Below are 23,417 nucleotides of genomic sequence, written 5' to 3'. Positions count from 1 at the left end.
TACTCTAATAACATTAAGAGCAGGGGATACTCTAGTAACATTTAGAATCTTTTTGCTTCCCTTGGCCACATGGGAAGAAGAACTGTCTTGGGCCACACATAAAATACACTAATAATAGCTAATGAGCTGAAAAAAAAAAAAAAGAATCACAAAAAAAAAATCTCATGATGTTTTAAGAAAATTTACAAATTTGTGTTGGGCCGAATTCAAAGCCATCCTGGGGCCTGTGGGCTGTGGGTAGGACAAGCTTGATTTAGAAAAAGGAATAAAGACAAAATTCGTAGTAGCTCAGTTTCTTTCAAGTGAAGAAAAATACTGTAAAATTAACATGTAGGCTAAAATGTTTGGTAATTAATGTCAAAAATTACCAAGGTTATTTTTACATGTTTTGGTAATCACTACTGGCAAGATTTTTTTGTGTGTAAAATATATTATGTATTAATAGAAGAGAAAAATTGTTTGAGCCCCTAATAGAAGAAAACCCACAGCAAGAGAAGCAGCTAAAGGGCAATTAAAAGTTAGGGAAGTTTACTAGCTTTAGAATACAATACACTTCAATTACAGAAATACTTCCTTTTTAAAACTACAGTGTTTTAATGTACTTTGTAAGAACCCAATTTAAGGAGCCTGAGAGGCTTGTGAAACGCTCTACCAAGGTGCTACATTTCTAGTGTGGGAGTGAATTAATACTTCTGTAAAAAGGAACAAACTGAATCACCTCAGCATCAAATAGCATTTTTCTTTTAAATAGTAACTCATAATAATCTGATGACTTATTTTGCTTCACTAGTTCAAAATTAGGCAGCAAAGGGACTAAGCTAATTGATCAGACCCAGAAACGCAATGATTTGGCAAGCCGCAGTCACGCAGCTCGTGGCTATGTGATAATCTGCAGAACAGCTGCTGAACTCTTGTCTGTTCCTTCACATCTGTAGGGGAGTTTGATAGAACTACTACTCTTTATTGACTTTTAAGCTTCATACAGGCAAAGAGATCACAAACTGCAGGGTAGCTATCATGGTCTTAGAGGAAGTTGTGTTCCTCCTATAGGGGTGGATTAAGTAATACTTCCTGGGCCCTTCTGAAGTTGCCACTTGTCTTCTCCAGAGGATCACTGGCTGAGGGTACCCATCTTTCCTGGCAGGACCTAGTCACCTGTATTACAGGGACACCAGTAAGGGACTGTGGGGCTTTTAAGCTTTTGTTGGCCAGCCCTGTCCTCAGTACTAGGCACTTCCTTGGGACTTCCTTCCTTATATGGGGGCCCAATGAGCCACTCTGACAAGGGACTGTTGTTTATGACTTGGAAGGAATTAGCAATTCTAGAAGGAGCCATTGCCTTTGGTGCCTTAGCTTGTTCTTTTCTGGAAGGACAGGGCCACATATTCAGGGAATTGATGCTTCTCAGGCTCAGTTTTGGGTTCCACAGGCATCCCATTTTTTTGTCCATCTTTCTTTAGAAGCCACTTATACAGACCTTCCTTCTCAATTATCATACACACTGCAAAGCTTGTGCAGGGCTCATTGGCTCTGCATGTGTCTTCTATTTTACATGGATCCTGATGGTTTTGGACAAGTCAATCCTCAGAAACAATGCTGAGGGTAGACAGTTTCTTGGCCTCCAAGTAGTCATTGAGGCACTTCACATTGCCCAGGCTTTTTTAGCCTCCATGCCATTGGGCTGTTTGCCCCAACAGTTGGTATAGGAGTTGGTTTTGACAAGCCAATTATTCACACATTGTAGGACAGGAACAAAACTTACTACATTTCTCACTGGTTTCACAACTACCATTCTCAGGCTTTTCCAGCTTATAGGATTCCTGGGGAGCCACCAGCCAGCCATATAGATCCTTCTCATCTTGATCAGAAAGCTCTAGATCTTCCACCTTTTCAAGTCAATGTAGAAAGAACTGGTGGTAAAATGGCGTCACTTTGAATAACTTGATTTTTCAGAAACTTCTTGTTGCTGACTCTTCAGGAGCAAGTTTCTAAGCCCATTAGGTTGCCCCAGACATTACTGAAGAAATTTCAGGCTCTGGAAGAAGTCTGACTATTCTCCAAGGTCTGCTTTTGGGTGAGTCAGTCCTGGGGGGTTGTTCCTGAAGACCACTGGTATGGTTGCTTCCAAGGAGCCATTGGCTGAGAGGGACATCTGTGATACTAGATGCTGACTTCTGCTCTGGCATTAGGATATAGCCTCTCTTCTCCATGAAGGGCCTGATATTTGATGAACCAGCATGAGGCATGAAGTGCTTAGGAATTTGAATGGTTTTGAGAAACCCCAATGTGGTGATAGCCATGCAGAGCAGTGTGTCTGCTTTGAAGAGCAGGACAGTTGAATCTTCCAACTTAAGGGTCAAACTGTCCAGTCTCTCCAGGCACAAAGACTTGATTGGCTAGATCTTTGTTTTGGGTGCACTTCAGTTAATGAATAAGACCACTGAATTGGCCTAATAACCAATAGAGCAGCTGGGCCTGAAGTGTCTCCTCTTTAAGTTGATAGATGAGGTCTACCTGTTCATACAGCCACCTCACAGTTTCTAAGGCATTCCAGGTGACAGCTTATACAACTGTGAATCTCAGCTTTGACTTTTACAAGTTATTTTTAATTTGCTGTTTGGCCCAGAGAACTCCACCAATAGCAAGCTCCAAGTCCCTCCATGCATCACTACCTCAAAAGGGGTTCTCTATTATTGGAGCAACCATTCTGGTCATGTGAGGTGTTTATTCTGCTCAGTGCCCCAGCTCCCAATCCCTCTCCACAGAGACACAGCCCCACATAAAACTCCTGAGGAGGCCTTTTAAAGGAAATCTTTTCAACTGACTGGAGCCTTTTTGCTTCCTCCTTTATTCTTCACATAGGACAATTATTACCTACTGTTGCTCTGACTCCATGTAAGGAGTCTTGCACAAATTCAAACAATTAAAAAGTCAGGCAATAAAGTCTAATTTTACTGACACTATTATTACACCTCCCACATCCTTCTTGATGTGCCCTGTGTACAGCTCCAGCCTCATCTCCTACTGTTTTGGGCGATTTTGTTACTGTGCAAACATCAGAGTATACCTACATACCATGTTTGTAAGTACACTCTGTGTTGTTTGCATAATGCCACAAACCTGTACAGCATGGTAATATACTGAACACTGTAGGCAGTTGTAACACAATGGTCAATATTGTGTATCTAAAAATAGAAGCGGTACAGTAAAAACATGGTATAAAAGATAAAAAATGGTACCATGAATGGAGCTTGCCAGACTGGAAGTTACTCTATGAGCGAGTCAGTGAGGTAAGTGGTGAGTGAATGTGGAGACTTTATAAACACTGTACACTTAGGCTACATTAATTTACTTTAAAAATAAAGCAATTACTTTACAACATTGCGACAGTTATGATGCTACTAGATGATGAGAATTTTCAGCTCCTCATATTATAATCTTATGGGACTACCATTGTATATGTGGTCTGTTGTTAACAGAAACATTAAGCAGTCCGTGATTCTATTTCAGTTCCCTGAATGGGCCAGTGTCTTTTCTGTTTTCACATATGCTTTTTCTTTTGCCTGGAACCTTCTGCCAATTGCACCACTATCTCTCCCTCTTCCTTACCTCCTCTCTTCAATTCTGCCTCCTCCTCTGTCTTGGTTATTCCTATTCATTTTTCAGGATTCACTTCAGCTGTCATTGCATTTATTCTGGTGGAAACTACCTATTCTCTTTCTGCTCCTGAGGGCTCAATTGCCAGTGGTCCCATGAGTTAACCAAAAGTGCCATCTAGTGGTAAATGCAGATGACAACAATCGCCTCCAAATGGAGCATTTCATTAAGAGGGACAAAACTTGGAATACCAGACAGGCCTTTCTCCACTGCTACACACAGTAGGGAGAATCTACTGTAGCTCTTGGCTCTCCTAGATAGTTTCACATTTTCTACCTAACTTAAAACTCTCACTTTGTCTGGAAGTAGGTATCATCATTTTCATCTTATAGATGCAGTCTCAAGTTCAGAGGGGACTCCTTAAAATCCCCTTTGCAGGATTGGCTGCAAATAAAGAGTAGGTCACAATAGGCAAGTTTTTGCTCCCTCATGATGGGAATTTCTCATTTAGAGCTGGTGGGAAGGATCTCATTAACAGGGTAAAGATGATTTGTTAGTGATGCAATTGAGGGCACTTAAAAAGAGAATCTTGTTGATATAACAAGGGACCCGGGGTCACTAAAGGTTCTCCTAAGAAAAAGACACGTGAGCTGGTAACTGAAGGCAGAGCAAGAATTAACATCACAGGAGAAGATGGCGCTATAGGACCAACTCAGGATTGCAGCTCCCAGTGAAACCGCAGATGGTGAGTGGACGCCACATGTCAAGACGTATCTTTATTGCCCACAGACCAGGAGATTCCCAGGTGTAGGAGCCCCATGGGCCACCAGCGCGACTGTTTGGGCCGGCGCAGCTGTTTGGACCAGGGCCGCAGCACAGCGGCACTCCGTACAAAATACACTGGTTTGGTTGCCCTGTTAAACCGGCAATTGGAGATTTTGGAAGGCAGATTAGCACATTCATCTGATTAAATGGGACTTAAACAGAAAGCCAGGCCAGGAGATTCCCGGGTAGCAATGTGGTTCCAGCAGGCGCAATGGGTCACTGCACAGGAAATCACACAGATTCCGGCGCCCTTTCAGCAGGTGACTGAAACACCTGGGAGAGAGTCAACCGTTCAACTTAAAAAAAAAAAAAAAGGGGGGCTCTGAGGCAGGGAGCCAGGTGATAAGGCTCAAAGGGTCCCACCCCGACAAAAACAAACAAAACAGCAATTGGAAACACTCAGGATTGAGAGTTTCACGGCAAGCACAGCTGAACCCAGGACGGTGCAGCTTGGAGGGGTAGGGGCATCAGCCATTACCGAGGTACTCACCCCCTACGGAGATACACTGCCATTGCTGATGCAGCCTGCCATTGCCGAGGCAACCCGCCATAACAGAGAGAGTCTGCCACTACAGAGGCGGGCCATCATCACCACAGCAGCTCTAACCACACCCATATAAACAGGACTACAGGGAATTACACACCACAGCAGGGCAGAGCCCACAGCAGTAGGGGGGAAGCCCACAGCAGCAGTGGGGAGCCCACGGCAACAGGGTGGAGCCCACGACAGCTCAGCATAGCCACTACAGGCAGGCAGTGATTAGACTGCCTCCTTGCTGGGAAGGACAGTGCAACAGATACTCATAAATAAAGCCCTAACTCCCCAGGACAGAGCACCTGAGGAAAAAATAAAGGGGCTTTATGAGTTCTGCAGCAGTAGACAAATGTACCTGCCTAGCAGCCCTGAATGAACAACGGAGCTCACAGCTCAGCACTTGAGCTCCTATAAAGTTCAGACAGTCTCCTTAAGCAGCTCCCTGACCCCCTATATCCAAAGAGTCACCTCACAAAGGACTGATCAGACTGACATTTGGCGGGCATCATTCAGGGACAAAGATAGCAGAAGAAGAAACTGGTAGCAACCCTCACTGTTCCACAGCTGCTACAGGTGTACCCCAGGCAAGCAGGGCCTGGAGTGGACCTCAGTAGTTCTACAGCAGAGGGGCCAGACTGTTAGAAGGAAAACTAAGAAACAGAAATACTTCATCATCAACAATCTGGACGTCCACTCAGAGACCCAATCGGAAAATCAGCAACTACACAGATGGCAGGTGGATAAATCCACAAAGATGGGAAGAAACCAGCGCAAAAAGGAGGAAAACACCCAAAACCAGAACACCTCGCCTCCTACAAGGGACCACAACTCCTCACCAGAAAGGGAACAAAGCTGGACGGAGAATGAGTGTGATGAAATGACAGAATCAGACTTCAGAAGGTGGGTAATGAGAAACTTCTGTGAGCTAAAAGAACATGTTCTAACTCAATGCAAAGAAACTAAGAACCTTGAAAAAAGATTTGAGGAAATGATAACAAGAATGGACAACTTAGAGAGGAATATGAGTGAATTGAAGGAGCTGAAAAACACAACACGAGAACTTCGCGAAGCATACACAAGTTTCAACAGCCGAATTGACCAAGCAAAAGAAAGGATATCAGAAGTCGAAGATCAACTCAATGAAATAAAACGAGAAGGCAAGATTAGAGAAAAAAGCACAAAAAGGAATGAACAAAGTCTCCAAGAAATGTGGGACTATGTGAAGAAACCTAATCTATGTTTGATAGGTGTACCTGAATGTGACGAAGAAAATGAATCCAAGCTGGAAAATACTCTTCAGGATATTATCCAGGAAAATTTCCCCAACCTAGCAAGGCAGGCCAATATTGAAGTCCAGGAAATACAGAGAACACGACAAAGATATTCCGCAAGAAGAGCAACCCCAAGGTACATAATCGTCAGATTCACCAGGGTTGAAATGAAGGAGAATATGCTAAGGGCTGCCAGAGAGAAAGGTCGGTTAACCCACAAAGGGAAGCCAATCAGACTCACAGCAGATCTCTCGGCAGAAACCCTACAAGCCAGAAGAGAGTGGGGGCCAATATTCAACATCCTTAAAGAAAAGAACTTTCAACCTAGAATCTCATATCCAGCCAAACTGCGCTTCATAAGTGAAGGAAAAATAAAATCCTTAGTGAACAAGCAAGTACTCAGAGATTTTCTCACCACCAGGCCTGCTTTATAAGAGCTCCTGAAAAAGGCACTACACATAGAAAGGAACAACCAGTACCAGCCATTCTAAAAACAAACCAAATGCTAAAGAGCATCAACAAAATGAAGAATCTGCATCAACTAATGGGCAAAACAGTCAGCTAGCATCAAAATGGCAGTATCAAATTCACACATAACAATATTAACCCTAAATGTAAATGGGCTAAATGCACCAATCAAAAGACACAGACTGGCAAATTGGATAAAAAGCCAAAGCCCATTGGTGTGCTGTATCCAGGAAACCCATCTCACATGCAAGGATACACAAAGGCTCAAAATAAAGGGATGGAGGAAGATTTACCAAGCAAATGGAGAGCAAAAAAAAGCAGAAGTTGCAATTCTCGTCTCTGATAAAATAGACTTTAAAGCAACAAAGATCAAAAGAGACAAACAAGGACATTACATAATGGTAAAAGGATCAATACAACAAGAAGAACTAACAATCCTAAATATATATGGACCCAATACAGGAGCGCCCAGATATATAAGGCAAGTCCTTAATGACTTACAAAGAGACTTAGACTCCCACACAATAAGAGTGGGAGACTTTAACACTCCACTGTCAATATTAGACAGATCAACCAGACAGAAAATTAATAAGGATATCCAGGACTTGAACTCAGACCTGGAACAAGCAAACCTGATAGACATTTACAGAACTCTCCACCCCAAATCCACAGAATATACATTCTTCTCAGCACCACATCAAACCTACTCTAAAATTAACCACATAATTGGAAGTAAACTCCTCAGCAAATGCAAAACAACTGAAATCATAACAAATAGTCTCTCAGACCATAGTGCAATCAAGTTAGAACTCAGAATTCAGAAACCAACCCAGAACCACACAGCTTCATGGAAACTGAACAACTGGCTCTTGAATGTTGACTGGATAAACAATGAAATGAAGGCAGAAATAAAGAAGTTCTTCGAAACCAACGAGAATGAAGACACAACATACCAGAATCTCTGGGACACATTTAAAGCAGTCTCTAGAGGAAAATATATAGCAATAAGTGCCCACATGAGAAGAGTGGAGAGATCCAAAATTGACACCCTAACGTCAAAATTGGAGGAGCAAGATAAAAAAAACTCAAAACCTAGCAGAAGACGAGAAATAACTAAGATCAGAGCAGAACTGAAGGAGATAGAGACACGAAAAACCCTTCAAAAAATCAATAAATCCAAGAGGTGGTTTTTAGAAACGATCATCAAAATAGACAGACCATTAGCCAGATTGATAAAAAAGAAAAGAGAATAACCAAATAGATGCAATAAAAAACGATAAAGGGGAAATCACCACAGATTCCACAGAAATTCAAACCATCATAAGAGATTATTACAAACAACTCTATACACATAAACGAGTAAACCTGGAAGAAATGGATAAATTCCTGGACACTCCCAAGCCTAAGCCAGGAGGAAGCTGAAACTATGAATAGACCAATAACAAGGTCTGAAGTTGAGGCAGCAATTAAGAGCCTACCACACACAAAAAAGCCCAGGTCCAGATGGGTTCACAGCCAAATTCTATCAGACACACAAAGAGGAACTGTTACCATTCCTTCTGAAACTATTCCAAATAATCCAAAAAGAGGGAATCCTTCCCAAATCATTTTATGAGACCAACATCATCCTGATACCAAAACCCGGCAGAGACTCAACAAGAAAAGAAAACTTCAGGCCAATATCCATGATGAACATAGACACAAAAATCTTCAATAAAATACTGGCAAGCTGAGTGCAACAGCACATCAAAAAGATTATCCACCATGATCAAGTAGGATTCATCTAGGGGATGCAAGGCTGGTTCAACATACGCAAGTCTATCAACGTAATTCACCACATAAACAGAACCAAAAACAAAAACCACATGATTATCTCAATTGATGCAGAGAAGGCATTTGACAAAATTCAACAGCCCTTTATGCTAAAAACCCTCAATAAACTCGGTATTAATGGAACATATCTCAAAATAATAAAAGCTATTTATGACAAACCAACAGCCAGTATCATACTGAATGGGCAAAAACTGGAAGCATTCCCTTTGAAATCTGGCACTAGACAAGGATGCCCTCTCTCACCACTCCTGTTCAATATAGTACTGGAAGTTCTAGCCAGAGCAATCAGGCAAGAAAAAGAAATAAAGGGTATACACATAGGAAAGGAGGAAGCCAAATTGTCTCTATTTGGAGACGACATGATAGGCCCCATCATCTCAGCCCAAAAACTCCTGAAACTGATAAGCAACTTCAGCAAAGTCTCAGGATATAAAATCAATGTGCAAAAATCACAAGCATTCCTATACACCAATAAGAGACTTAAAGAGAGCCAAATCAAGAACGAACTGCCATTCACAATTGCTACAAAGAGAATAAAATACCTAGGAATACAACTAACAAGGAACATAAGGGACCTCTTCAAGGAGAACTACAAACCACTGCTCAATGAAATAAGAGAGGACACAAACAGATGGAGAAACATTCCATGTTCATGGTTAGGAAGAATCAATATCGTGAAATGGCCATACTGCCCAAAGTAATTTACAGACTCAACACTATCCCCATCAAGCTATCATTGACTTTCTTCACAGAACTGAAAAAAACCACCTTGAACTTCATATGGAACCAAAAGGGAGCCTGCATAGCCAAGTCAATTTTAAGCAAAAAGAACACAGCAGGAGGCATCACACTACTGGACTTCAAACTATACTACAAGGCTACAGTAATCAAAACAGCATGGTGCTGGTACCAAAACAGAGACATAGACCAATGGAACAGAACAGAGGCATCGGAGACAACACAACATATCTACAACCACACAATCTTTGATAAACCTGACAAAAACAAGCAATGGGGAAAGGATTCCCTGTTTAATAAATGGTGTTGGGAAAGCTGGCTAGCCATGTGCAGAAAGCAGAAACTGGACCCCTTCCTGACACCTTACACCAAAATTAACTCCAGATGGATTAAAGACTTAAACATAAGACCTGGCACCATAAAACCCTAGAAGAAAATCTAGGCAAAACCATTCAGGACATAGGAGTAGGCAAGGACTTCATGACCAAATACCAAAAGCATTTGCAGCAAAAGCCAAAATAGACAAATGGGACCTAATCAACCTCCACAGCTTCTGCATGGCAAAAGAAACAGACACTAGAGTGAATCGGCAACCAACAGAATGGGAAAAAATTTTTGCAGTTTACCCATCTGACAAAGGGCTGATATCCAGAATTTACAAAGAACTCAAACAGATTTACAAGAAAAAAACAAACAAGCCCATTCAAAAGTGGGCAAAGGATATGAACAGACACTTTACAAAAGAAGACATACATGAGGCCAACAAACATATGAAAAAATGCTCATCATCACTGGTCATCAGAGAAATGCAAATCAAAACTACATTGAGATACCATCTCATGCCAGTTAGAATGGCGATCATTAAAAAATCTGGAGACAACAGAGGCTGTAGAGGATGTGGAGAAATAGGAACACTTTTACACTGCTGGTGAGAATGTAAATTAGTTCAACCATTGTGGAAGACAGTGTGGCGATTCCTCAAAGACCTAGAAATAGAAATTCCATTTGACCCAGCAATCCCATTACTGGGTATAAATCGTTCTACTATAAGGACACATGCACATGAATGTTCATTGCAGCACTGTTTACAATAGCAAAGACCTGGAACCAACCCAAATGCCTATCCATGATAGACTGGACTGGAAAAATGTGGCACATATACACCATGGAATATTATGCAGCAATCAAAAACGATGAGTTTGCATCTTTTGTAGGGACATGGATACATCTGGAGAACATCATTCTCAGCAAACTGACACAAGAACAGAAAATGAAATACCGCATATTCTCACTCATAGGCAGGTGATGAACAATGAGAACACATGGACACAGGGAGGGGAGCACTACACACTGGGGTCTATTGGGGGGAATAGGGGAGGGACAGTGGGGGGTGGGAGCTGGGAAGGGATAGCATGGGGAGAAATGCCAGATGTGGGTGAAGGGGAGGAAGACAGCAAATCACACTGCCACGTACCTATGCAACTATATTGCATGTTCTGCACATGTACCCCAAAACCTAAAATGCAATTAAAAAAAAAAAAAAAGAATCTTGTTAAGAGTCTCTAAGGAAGCAGTAGGTCCCCTGGCATTGTCAAGTCAGCGAATTATCCAGGAGGAGAAGTGGGGAAAAATTCATCAATGTAGGAATAAGTGTTCCTTGTGGTGAGTTTACAGGGCAACAAATGTAAATGGTGGGGTCAAAGCCATGGCGTGCAACATGAGGTACACAATGGGCAGCTTGTGTCCCTGTGAACAGACAGGAAGCCAGGATGATTTGCTAGTGAGAAGCTTGGGAAAAGAACACTAGAAACCTGTTGAATTCCCAATACGGGTGTCGTATTTCACAGGGCCACTATGAAATATGGCAGAATGTGGTGGACAAAATTTAGGTTTAAGACCTGCATTCACTTTTGGCCATGCCTCTAACCAGCATTTGACCTCTGGCAAGTGACCTGCCAGAGGTCTTAGGCTGGACACTGAGATACTGCTTTTTAAATTTTTTCCTGTAATAACTTCATTGAGATATAATTCACATAGCATGTAACTCAGTCATATATGGTATACAACTCAATGGTTTTTAGTGTCTTCACAGAATTGTGCAAGCATCACCATAGTCAATTTTTCTGTTTTGGTTTCTTTTTTTTTTTCTTTTTTTTTTTTAGACAAGGTCCTGCTCTGTTGCCGAGGCTGGAGTACAGTGGCATGATCATGGCTCACTACATCCTTGACCTCCTGGGCTGGATCCTCCCATCTCAGCCTCCTGAGTAGCTGAGACCACAGGCGCACACCACCACAGCAGTTAAATTTTTTTATTTTTTGTAGAGACAGGGTCTCCCTATTTGCTCAGGCTGGTCTCAAACTCCTGGGCTCAAGCAATCCTCCCACCTTGGGCTCCCAAAGTACCACCATAGTCAATTTTAGAATATTTTTATCACCCCAAAGAGAAACCTGGTACCTTTTAGCCACAGCTGCACAATCTCCCCCTCTTCTCCAGCTCTATGCAGCTACTAATCTACTGTCTCTAGAGATTTGATTATTACAAACATTTCATGTAAATGAAATCAAACTATATGACCTTTTGCAACTGGATTCTGTGACTTAGTATAATGTTTTCAAAGTTCATCCATAGTCTAACATATATCAGTATTTTATTACTTTATATTGCCAAATATTATTTCATTATCTTCCTATCACATTTTATCTATTCATTTATCAGTTTATGGATGTTTGTGTTGTTTCTACTTTTTGGCTATTCTAAATAATGCTGCTACGAACATTTGCATAGCAGCTGTCCTGAGTACTTAAGTTCTCACTTCTCTTGAGTAATATACATAGGAGTGAAATTGCTGGGTCATGTGGCAACTCTACATTTGACCTTTTGTGGTCCTGCTGTTTTCCAAAGAAGCTGCAATATTTTATATTCTCACCAGCAGTGTATGAAGTCTTAACAGGTCTTTTAAAACTGCTGATCCCTTTATAAGAGTGTGGGTGTGGTGGCTCACACCTGTAATCCCAGCATTTTGGGAAGCTGAGGAGGGTGGATCACTTCAGGTCAGGAGTTTGGGACCAGCCTGGCCAACATGGTGAAACACCATCTCTTCTAAAAATACAAAAATTAGCCAGATGTGGTGATGCACCCCTGTAATCCCAGCTACTGGGGAGGCTAAGGTAGGAGAATCACTTGAACCCAGGAGGCAGAGGTTGCAGTGAGCAGAGATCATGCCACTGCACTCCAGCCTGAGACAGTGAGACTCCATCTCAAAAAACAAAGTGTTGATAAGATATAGAAGCATCGGCTGGGCGCAGTGGCTCAGGCCTATAATCCCAGCACTTTGGGAGGCCAAGGCAGGTGGATCACGAGGTCAAGAGATTGCGACCATATTGGTCAACAAGGTAAAACCCCGTCTCTACTAAAAATACAAAAGTTAGCTGGGCATGGTGGTGCGCACCTGTAGTCCCAGCTACTCGGGAGGCTGAGGCAGGAGAATTGCTTGAACCCAGAAGGCGGAGGTTGCAGTGAGCCGAGATCGTGCCATTGCACTCCAGTCTGGGTAACAATAGCGAAACTCCGTCTCAAAAAAAAAAAAAAAAGATACAGAAGCATTACTTTTATACAGCCACATATCAACTGCTCGATTCCCTTTTCCCTCTTGCTGTGCTATTGTTCTGCAATCACATCTGTATGTTACAAACCCAATACTTAAATTATTTTATATAATCTGATGTCTCTTAAACTGAGAAATGAAAGGAGAGCAAGTATATATTATAGCATTCATTACATTAATCTTATTTATCTCTTCTGGTTCTCTTCATGTATTCCTATGAATTCAAGTTACTATTTGGTATCATCTTCATACTGCAAATACAGCTTTGCTTACCTCAATTTCCTTTGTGATATTAATACTAAATATGTCATATGTTACAGGCTCCTGGAGTGGCTATTGCCCAGCTAAGAGGGAGGAGAATACAAGTGGTTTGTAGGTCAAATGCCACAAACTTGCTGTTCTTACTGTTTTAGTAGACTTCCTTGAATATTTCTTCATTTAATGAGCTGTATGCCCTTAGGACAATTTCCAGACTATTTAAATTGTTTTGTTTATATTTTTTCACTGGTTAGGCTTGTTTCACTGGCAGATGGGTCCACAAAGTTCCTCACATGGTCTCTAGAAGTATCACTTATTAGTTCTTTGCAAAGTACCTTCACATATAAAATTGTATTTGATCCTCACAATTTTATGAAACAAGGATAAGGATTTCTCTAAAAATGAGGCCGAGAATGCTAAGTAACTTGGCTGAAGTTAAAAGGCTTATCAGAGCCATCTGCTCACTCAGGAGGTACTTACTGATTACTCTGTGCTAAACATTAGACTTTAAATGTTCAGCATTTACTGTACAGACAGGAGACCAAAACCAGGCAATTGCAGCACCAAGTTAAGTGCTAGAATAAAGCATATGGTGCCCTAAGCAAAAAGAAGGGTACTGGCTGGGTGCAGTGGCTCAGTCCTGTAATCCTAGTACTTTGAGAGGCTGAGGTGGGTGGATCGCTTGAGCCCAGGAATTGAGACCAGCCTAGACAATATGGTGAAACCCCATCTCTACAAAAAAATACCAAAAAAAAAAAAAAAAAAAATTAGCCGGGCATGGTGGCATGTGTCCTGGCTACTTGGGAGGCAGAGGTGGGAAAATCGCTTGAACCCAGGTTGAAGCTACAGTAAGCCATGATCATACCATGCCACTGCACTCCAATCTGGACAACAGAGTAAAAACCGTGTCTCAAAAAAAAAGTTTGGGGGGGTGGTCACCTAGTCTAGAATAGGAATTAGAAACTAAGCATTTTGATTACTGTTTTTCTTATAAATAGAAAGGGCCAAATAGCACAAAATAAAGTGGCACATGCATGGTAGTTAAGAAAAGACTGAAGCCCCATGGCTAGTTTATATTTCAGTCCAATTATTGCTATTTATCTTGGGTAAGTCACTTAATCTCTCTGTGCTTGTTTCCTTATCTGTAAAATGATGCTAGTATTATCTACTCCTTAGGGTAATAAGATTAAGGAAGACAGCAGCACTGTGCTCATAATTGTATCTGGTATATGTTTGTACTATATAACTAATTGCTAAATAAATTCTATTAGTGAGAGGATGGTGTTAAATACTAAACTCCCCCAGGATATGCTTGTCAGGTAAAACGCTGAACTTTCAAAAGCTGAAATTGAATTGACTTCCTGAGACATAGTATCTACTGGTTTTTAAGAATTATTTCATTTTTGCTGACTGGTTAAGTGTGAGATTTAGGGTTAACTGAAAAGAACAACTCTTCAGGAAATAACTGGGAACCTGTAGTCTTCCAGGTTATCTGCATGTTGCCATAGGGTAATTTAAAAATGTCTGTACTACAGTACACTTTGAATTAACTCAACAGAAAACACATCTAACATGTTAGAATCACTGTTTAAAGTTTCTGTTAAAATAAGATTCCAATAAAAATAAAGTTTGTATTCAGTTTTTAGGTTTCTTTGGGTTAACTACTGAAACACTTACACTATACTTTAAAAGTATTGTTCAATGCTCCATGAGTCTTGTTGAAAGTTCTGGAAAATCAGGAGCTATTCATGTGTTGATGCTCATGCCCGTTGTAGTGTTATTCAGTCTCCTGGGAAAATAAACTGAAATGTGGCTCAAAATGTGGCTGTAAGCTCAAAAGGGTACAAACTACTACTTGCAAGTCTTCGACCCCTCACTTTCCTGGGAAATGATTCTAGAGAGGAAGTACCTCTCTAAACACAGCCTATGTTTAGTGCAGTTTTACAACTTCCCTTTGTATCAATCACACTTCTGTGACCAAACAAATGACTACTGCAAACTGGTTTATTTCATCTTTTATGGTAAAGTGTCAACATCTTTATTGCTAATATAAGCAGTTAATGTCAAAGAAATGAAGGTAATTTTACAAACTTAATTTCTGTTAAGTACCTGAAATTTCTATTTGATGATATGGTTTTATATCACACTTGTTCAAATGCATTTGTCTCCCTTAGAGAGAGTATTTCAACATCACTCCTTTAGAATTATTTCAGTCATTCCTAACATGTGACTTTACCAAAGACCTTAAACTTAACAAACAAGCAAAACAAAATTTCAATAACTTTTAGATGAACAGAATAAGAAATACTCATGACATGACAATTGGGGATGTTCATCTCCAACAAGACACTGTCAAAATGTTTTCTCTGATACAGCAGTTATAAGTCAGAGCCTGCAAAACACAAGGGCAGAGCAAGAGTACAACAAAAGAAGCATCTGCAACTTAAGTCTCCCACAGTCCTAAGCCTGATATACACAAAGCAAAGCCTCTTTCCTGCAAACTTCCATCCAGTTGAGCTTTCAGAGATAGATGCCCAAGAGCTATTATTAATAAATATAGCATATTGACACTAGTTACATCAATTATGCCTGAAGAGTTTAATACCCATCCAAGTCCAAAGGTGGAAGAATACATACACTGGTATGGAAATAGGCAAGAGCAAACTGTAAAAGCAAAGGCTGGCTGTGCTAGTGCAGCCCTGTGGGAAGTTTTCTTCCACAGAGGCCGAGTAGAACAGTCCTGCTAAAGAAACCAGTGGAATAAGAACAGTCAACGTAGGAAGAGACATAAACATTCTTCTCTTCCAATTATTACCCTCCACTATGTTTTAAAAGGTATACGGTATTAAGAAAAGTCAGCTGTTGGGTTTTTTTTATTTTTTTTAATTATGAACTAGCGCTGCTCCAGTTCTTCTTGCTTCTTACTTTGATGCGTCATCCTAGCTGCCTGCGGTATCATATTAGGAATCCCATCAATGATTGGATAAGCTATTCCCAATTCTTCATTAATCAATTCATTTGTTGATGCTTCATATCTGAGGTTGAAAAAAAAAAAGAACAAAATGAATTGTGAAAAATAAAATGCTTGAAGAGCCTGATTTTCAACAAATACCACCATTTATCCAATTCTCGGTATAGAGTTAGTTAATCCCAGAGTAGTCTTCTTCAATTCTAAAAGCAACAATAGCCAATTCAACCTTTTATCTTAAAAAAAATTCTCTTAGAATCTATAATTATTCCCATTTTAGTCGGTTTCTCTCATATTCTCTTTTTCGCCTTATTCACAAGTTATTCCTTAATTTCGTTTTTATAGTAGTCAGAAAAGATCCCCCTCTTACCCAAATATTCCTTCACTACTTCGGTCAACCCTCAAACCATCTCTGTAAATTTACTACTGGAACAAACACTAGAGAAAAATCAACTTCTTCATTTTAGAATAAATGCTAAATAGAGAAACTTAACTAATCCATTAGAAGGAAATAACTGGAAAAGGTGAGAGGGCAGAAATGAGAAAACACTGGAAAGCAGTGAGTCTGCGGTGAGCTAGTTATAAAGGCAAATCAAGTAATTTCAAGGTTTGAGAAAATTGAATAATATTATGGGAAAAAAAGAAATATGAAAAAACTGCTAGCAATCTACCATTCAAAGATAGTCCCTGATAACATTTTGGTGTTTAGTTTATGCGATTTGTAATACTAGTGTTAATGTTGTTGATATTCAATTCTGGTAGCTTGGAAACTGTAGAGCTGTTTTCCCAAAAACTAGGTTAAAGAGGTTTCTACGAAACCTGCTAGTCCACAACTAAGAGCCACTGGGCAGCACACACAGGTGAAATGCTTAAGATTGTCAGGCACCAGTTGTACACGACACCTTCACAAGAATCTGGAGGGTACAACAATACTTTTCATCATCTTGGCTTAAAAACCAGAAGGCTTTGGCCTTGTCCTGAATCGCAGTGGTTCATAAACCTGGTTATACCTTAGAAATCATTTCGGGGTCGTTTAAGAACACACAAATAAGCTGGGAGTGGGGGCGGCGCCTGTATCCCCCAGCTCCTTAGGAGGCTGAAGCCGGAGTTCTAGGCCAGCCTGGGCAACGTAAGGAGCACCCTGTCTCTTAACAGGAAAAAAGAAAAAAAAAAAAATACAAATGTTCAGGTCTCATCCCTCGGACATTCCGAGTCTGCTGGTCTTGGGGGCTGTCGGGGAATCGGCATTTTTAAAACGGTCCCCGGGTGATTGCATTGCGCAGCCGGTGGCGAACCTAAAACGCTTCAAGCCATTCCCGTAGTCTGGCGATGTGGTCGGGCAGATGTGGGACGCGGCTCCCCTGGCCTCCGGTCTCCCGGTCCTGCGGGGCCAGAGTCCAGAAAATGGCAGCGGAGAGTACCTGCCTGACCTACAAGGCCCCAGTGGCTGCGGGAGGCCGCGGCCCACCGCTCCCTTTCCCCCAACCCGGAAGCTGCGAAGGAAGGGCCCAAACCAGCGAGTCACCTGAGCGGCTTCTTGGAAAGCGGGCACACCAGGAACTCCAGGAGCGCGGGATCGAAGGTACGGGGCGTCTTCTCCGTCCTCTTGTTCTGGTCGGCCGAAGGCCGCGAGCCCGACGCGTGCAGGCACCTACGAGCGACTGCGGACGGCTGCGTGCATGTTCTCCGCAGTTCTGAGGCTAGCCGGCCGCGCGTTCCGCTCAGCATGGTCAAGCAGCCCGAGACTGGGCCTCACTGCATCTCTGCCAGCCGGGACCGAGCTCCTGGCTACCCTCCCGGCCAGCCCAGCCAGCCAGCCCCCGCCCCCTGGTGCTCCGGGAAACGCTACCGGGGAGTAGGCGAAGCGGGAGCTTTGGTTCCGAGGGTACTCCTGCCCTGACTGGTTTTCCCGCGGGCGTCTATCCCGCGGGGACGACAGCCCCAAGGGCAGAGGCCTCAGATGGGTGCCCCACCGCCTTACCCGACTACAAACTAAACCAGTGTTTAAGTCGAGGTATCTGGGTTTTCACGGGGTCCTGTCGCAGGGGTGCTAGGAAGCCAGTGGCAGGACCTCAGAGTTGTGGGGAGTTAGGCTTGGACCTACGTGGTTACCGCCAGGTGAAGTTTCAAACACACTATCGTATTGGCTTTATTGAAAGCGTTCATTTGTTTCATGTACATATTCACTACACCATTAGTTTCTGTAATCTTGTTTGGCTTTTTCGCGGTGGCTCCCGCCTGTAATCCCAGCACTTTGGGAGGCCGAGGCGGGTGGATCACGAGGTCAAGAGATCGAGACCATCCTGGTCAACATGGTGAAACCCCGTCTCTACTGAAAATACAAAAAATTAGCTGGGCACGGTGGCGCGTGCCTGTAATCCCAGCTACTCAGGAGGCTGAGGCGGGAGAATTGCCTGAACCTAAGAGGCGGAGGTTGTGGTGAGCCGGGATCGCTCCATTGCACTCCAGCCTGGGTAACAAGAGCGAAACTCGGGCTCAAAAAAAAAAAAAAAAAAAAAACACAAAAAACTGTGAACCTGAAAGGAATGGCCTAGGTCTCTGACCCTCCAAAATATATAAATTCTTCCCGCCCAAGACCCAGTCATTGTGAAGTATTTGCATAATAAAGCACAACTAATTTACTTCTATAAATGAACTTGGAGGCCACAAGGAGTCTAAAAAAACTGTGTGATCAGGCAGATGTCTGTTAGTCAAATGGGTGATCCATTCAGTTAATTTGTATCCCAAGTTTGCTTCCGACTCTGAGGAAGTGACGCCATTTAGGTGTCTTTCTTACGGCCTAGTAGATGGGAACTTGGGCTCTGGGGCCTGACACCTTGGTTCCCCGTCCACAATTTAGTAGCTGGATGACTTCAGCAAATGACTTAACTGCTTATTTTCCTCATTTGTATAATAATAAGAATGATTGTACCTACCTTGAGACCCTCAAGGTAGAGGATAAATGGGATTGTGCATTCAAGGAACATTTACAAAAGTGCCCGGCACAAATTAAAATGCTCCATTAATGTTGTCTATTTTTAGTTTTATTTCATCTAGTTTTTCCATGTGAGAAGACTCCAAGATTCTTTGTTAGTCATAAATTTTTTCCTTCTGTACTGCTGAATATCAGTCTGAACTTTTTTTTGCATTACGGGGCATTATCATTTAACATTTTGAGTTCCTGGGGGTGGAAGTAAAGAATACAAAAATATTTTTATATTTTCAAATTTATTTTCCACTCCAGTGTAGAAATAAATTGAGAAATTTTTGTGTTCATCCTAATTTTTTGTTTATTTGTTTTTTGGGCCATCCTTTTTTTTTTTTTAAGTTAATTCTTTGATGTTCTTTGTTCACTAACACTCTGAAGATTTCTAAGACTAATGTAGCTTATAAGATACCAAAAAGGAAACACTTCTTTCTACTGGGTAGATATTTAAAAGATAATGAAAGTCTCTGGTTACCAAGCCTTCCTTCCCGCACAAAGAAATCCTTCATAGTTATAACTTTCCATTATTAGAGTCAGTAATAGACTAGAGAATAGGGCAGTTATCACCGACATACTCTCAAAGTTCCTAGGTCTCCTTCACGCTGTTTCTGACTAGGGCAGTAGCAGGAATTAATTTTTCAGTTGAAGTCAGTTGATACTTTGGGCTCAAGGGAGGGGGTGAGCTGTAGGAAAGATAAGTTTCTGCTTAAGGGGAAACAGCACTTGACTTCTGCCAGCCTGAGTGGGCCCAACCCTTGGCCCTTGTGGAGTCTGGGAAGGCACCCATGCTTAAGCTTCACCTAGCTTGGCTGCAGATCTCTATCAGCTGGGGGTTTTCTAACCAGTTATAAATAAATTAGTTTCAGCTTGCCTCCACATAGAGGGTTTAAAGCAGTTCAGTTTATTTTATTTAGGGGAAGAATAGAGAGTAACAACAAAGTATTGAAGACATCCCAAATTTATAACACCAATATTTAAGGAATATCTGAATGTGTGACTGTCTTACCATGTGCATATTAAGTTGCAACATATCAAAGCAAAATGCCCCTAAATAGCCCTCGGTAATGAAGAAATAATGATTCATTTTTGCCTATAGTATACTAAGCTAAATGTAGGTGACAGTATATAGGCTCATGGGACTGGAACTGGTCTTTTAAAGTTAGTCCCTTTTCACTATTCATATGACTATGACCTTTCCTGTCACATAGGCCTGTGAACAATAGCCTGATGGTTTCTGGGTTCAGGTACAATTTTAGCTGTGTGACCTTGGAGAAGATACTTAAGTTCTCCCCCTCAGCCTTCTCACTTGTGAAATACAGTATCTAACTTAGGCATTTGAGCAGGCTAAATAAAACAATATAAGTAAAACAATTAGCACAGGGACTAACAGATTAAAAAAATGTTTTTAGCAATAAAATTATTTATTATGGTGAAACTGGTAAACATTCTGATGAAAAGGGAAAGCACGAGGTACTTCTGGGACATTCTTTTTAAGTGAAATGGAATTTTCCTAATTACAATATGGATACTATTGAAACACAATTCTTGGATTATCACACATATGGAGTTAGAGGGGCTGGACTATGTATTTTAACAAAACCCATAAATTCCAAATTTGGGGGCATTAAAATTTGTGAACCCATAATTCAGAGAAATGAGTCAAAATAAATTTTCCACTAGATGGCATCATTTAGTATTTGAACTAACATTTACCTCTGCTTGATCTTTTCTCTATGTGATCACAAAGATTTACTTTTGTTTTGCCAATTGTTTCTTAATTTGATGACACTTACTTTATTTTATTTTACTGAGACAGATTATCTCTGTGTCACCCAGGGTGGAGTATAGTGGTGCAGTTGTGGGCCACTGCAGCCTCCACCTCCCAGGCTCCAGCAATCCTCACACCTCAGCCTCCTGGGTAGCTAGGACTATGGGTGCATGACACCATGCCCAGCTAATTTTTGTATTTTTTTTTTTTTTTTTTTTTTTTTTGTAGAGATGGTGTTTCATGTTTCCCAGGCTGGTCTGGAACTCCTGTGCTCAAGCAATTCACCCACCTTGGCCTCCCAAAGTGTTGCGATTCACTCAGGGTGGCTGGCAAACTATTAGGGAAATATTAGGGAAAATTATAAATTATAGTCTCAAACCAATTGGAAGGCCGAAAGGTTTTATTGGAACAGGCTGCAGGCGGCCAGTCCATTATGTGAGGGAAAAGATAGGGACAATAAGAGGCTTTTCCCAGTTTAATTTGTTTACCCCCCATCACTTTGTCTCTACTCTGTTTACTCATGTAACTTCGTGCTGGATGACCCTCTCAAGGGAGGTGAAAGGGGAATTACTTGTTAATGGTGTTTATTCTGGGCCCCAGAACCTAAAGCTGTTATCATTCATAAAACCACTCTTTTAACCATGTTAATTATCCACAGCATGTTGACTTAAAACCTCTGCTATGAAATTCATACTGAATAAATGTGAGGATGGAGAGGGAGTCTTGGTCGATTGGCTGCAGTTTGCCTTCTGAAAGCAGCCAACGACCAACCCTACCCCACTCGAATCACTGAAATAGGTGTGAGAGTGCATTCATTCATCCGTCCTTGAGTCAGGATCACTCACAGGTGGTGATCAGTGTCTCACCAAAGTGCTAGGATTACCGGCATGAGTCACTGTGCCCAGCCCAACACTTATTTTAAAAATAAAAATCATGAAAGTCTTATTAAATTGCAATTATAATGAGCTTATTAAAACCAAGTTTTTCCAATAGATAAATGGACAAAATATTTCAAAAGAAAAATTCACAAAAGAGAAAATGCAGTTGATCAATAAACACGTTAAAAAATTATCCTCAATATTAAAGTAGTAATGCTAGTTTCAAAAATCAAAGTTCCAAAATAACCCTAGACGCGAATGTAACCAGCCTTGTTTTGGCCATTTGCAGGATAATCACAAATTCTGTCTGAAGGACTGAGGACCAGTGCCTGCAAAAGGCCAAAACAGGAATTATGTCCTGTTTTTTCTTTTCTTTCCTTTCCTTTCTTTTGTCTCTCTCTCTCTCTCTCTCTCTCTCTCTCTCTCTCTCTCTCATTCTTTCTAGAGAGATCTTGCTCTGTCTCTCAGGCTGAAGTGAAGTGGCTCCATCATAGGCCACTACAGCCTTGACCTTCTGGCCTCAAACAATCCTCCCACCTGAGCCTTCTGAGTAGCTGGGACCATAGGCACATACATGCGTCACCACACCTGGCTAATTTTTAAAAATATTTTTGTAGTGTCAGGGTCTCACTATGTTGCTCAGGCTGGTCTTGAACTCCTGGGCTCATGCAGTCCCCCTGCCTCAGCCTCCCAAAGCGCTGGGATTCCAGGCGTGAGCCATCATACACAACTGTGCACAACTTGCTCTTTTGGTTCTGTGGCTGCTACACTTTGGGGGATGTGCCCACTGATCCACAACAGCTAGGGAGTGCTCTTCCACAAGCTCCCCTTCCTCACGCTGAGCAATGTGCTTTCATTATGGGCTTTGTTATCACGGTGGTTGCCTTCCTGAGCTGCATAGGCTCTATCAAGATAAACAGGTGCCTCCTTATGTCCTTTTTCATTCTCATTGCTGAGGTGACCTTGGCCATCCTGCACTTTGTTTACTAACAGAAGCTGAATGTGTTTGTAGCTGAGGGCCTGACTGGTAGCATTTACCATTACCACTGGGACAGCAGCACCAAGGTGATGTGGGACTTCATCCAGTCATTTCTGCACTGTTGTGGTATAAAAGGCATGAGTGATTGGACCAGCGGCCAACAAGCATCTTGCCCCTCAGAGCCAAAAGTGAAATGTTGCTATGCAAAAGCAAGACTGTAGTTTCACTCCAATTGCTGTATAGCAGAATCATCACCATCTGTGTATATGTGCGATACAGATGGTGAGGGTGTCCTTTGTACTGACCCCAAACAGCCAGATTGATAAAACCAGTCAGGCCCTGGGGGTATGACCTGCAACTGCTCTGTGCTGGGGGAGACTCATTCCATCTCTGGAAATCCAAAACCATTTATAGCATGAGGTTCTACATGGTCACCTGCTGGACTATCCTCCCCCCATCCCTTTGCTTTTGGGGATGCTGTCCTCTACAACCAGAAAAGAAGGTGTTGGCCAGGGACATTCCGTCTCAGTCAGCAAGACAACCTTTCACCTACTGATGCCAGCAGCCACGTCTCTCAAGGTGGTAACAGGAATACTTGGACATCTTTTTAGAAATGAGAGGCCAAGAGAAACTGTGGAACTAATGGCTTGAGATCAATGAGTGGGGCCAGGATATGAATTTTTGCATATTCCCATTGTCAAATTTGTC

General features: G+C 41.8%; 2 protein-coding genes and 2 pseudogenes across 3 annotated transcripts; 1 reads left to right on the top strand and 3 right to left on the bottom strand.

The window, feature by feature from the left end:
• Positions 1-1,007: 1,007 nt before the first annotated feature.
• LOC100394334 (nuclear receptor coactivator 4 pseudogene) lies at positions 1,008-4,935 on the bottom strand (annotated as a pseudogene).
• A 10,198-nt stretch (positions 4,936-15,133) lies between these two features.
• Positions 15,134-17,920, bottom strand: PYURF (PIGY upstream open reading frame). 2 transcript variants are annotated; one of them, XM_078366862.1, is made up of 2 exons: positions 17,624-17,920; positions 15,134-16,165 (listed from the first exon to the last, which is right to left on the bottom strand). In XM_078366862.1, the coding sequence occupies exons 1-2, from the start codon at positions 17,824-17,826 to the stop codon at positions 16,024-16,026; spliced, it is 345 nt and encodes a 114-aa protein (XP_078222988.1). In that variant the 5' UTR covers positions 17,827-17,920; the 3' UTR covers positions 15,134-16,023. The 2 variants fall into 2 exon arrangements, with proteins under 2 accessions (XP_078222988.1, XP_054109137.1); XM_054253162.2 differs by having other exon boundaries at positions 15,134-16,170; positions 17,629-17,920.
• On the bottom strand, positions 15,462-16,170 carry PIGY (phosphatidylinositol glycan anchor biosynthesis class Y). Its single transcript, XM_078366863.1, has one exon. The coding sequence runs from the start codon at positions 15,923-15,925 to the stop codon at positions 15,710-15,712; it is 216 nt and encodes a 71-aa protein (XP_078222989.1). The 5' UTR covers positions 15,926-16,170; the 3' UTR covers positions 15,462-15,709.
• Positions 17,921-22,286: 4,366 nt separating the features above from the next.
• Positions 22,287-23,197, top strand: LOC144581793 (leukocyte surface antigen CD53 pseudogene; annotated as a pseudogene).
• The last annotated feature ends 220 nt before the right edge of the window (positions 23,198-23,417 follow it).

This window comes from Callithrix jacchus, chromosome 3, assembly GCF_049354715.1.
Source record: "Callithrix jacchus isolate 240 chromosome 3, calJac240_pri, whole genome shotgun sequence".
Lineage (NCBI taxonomy): Eukaryota > Metazoa > Chordata > Mammalia > Primates > Cebidae > Callithrix > Callithrix jacchus.
This window is presented reverse-complemented; position numbering and strand designations above follow the sequence as displayed.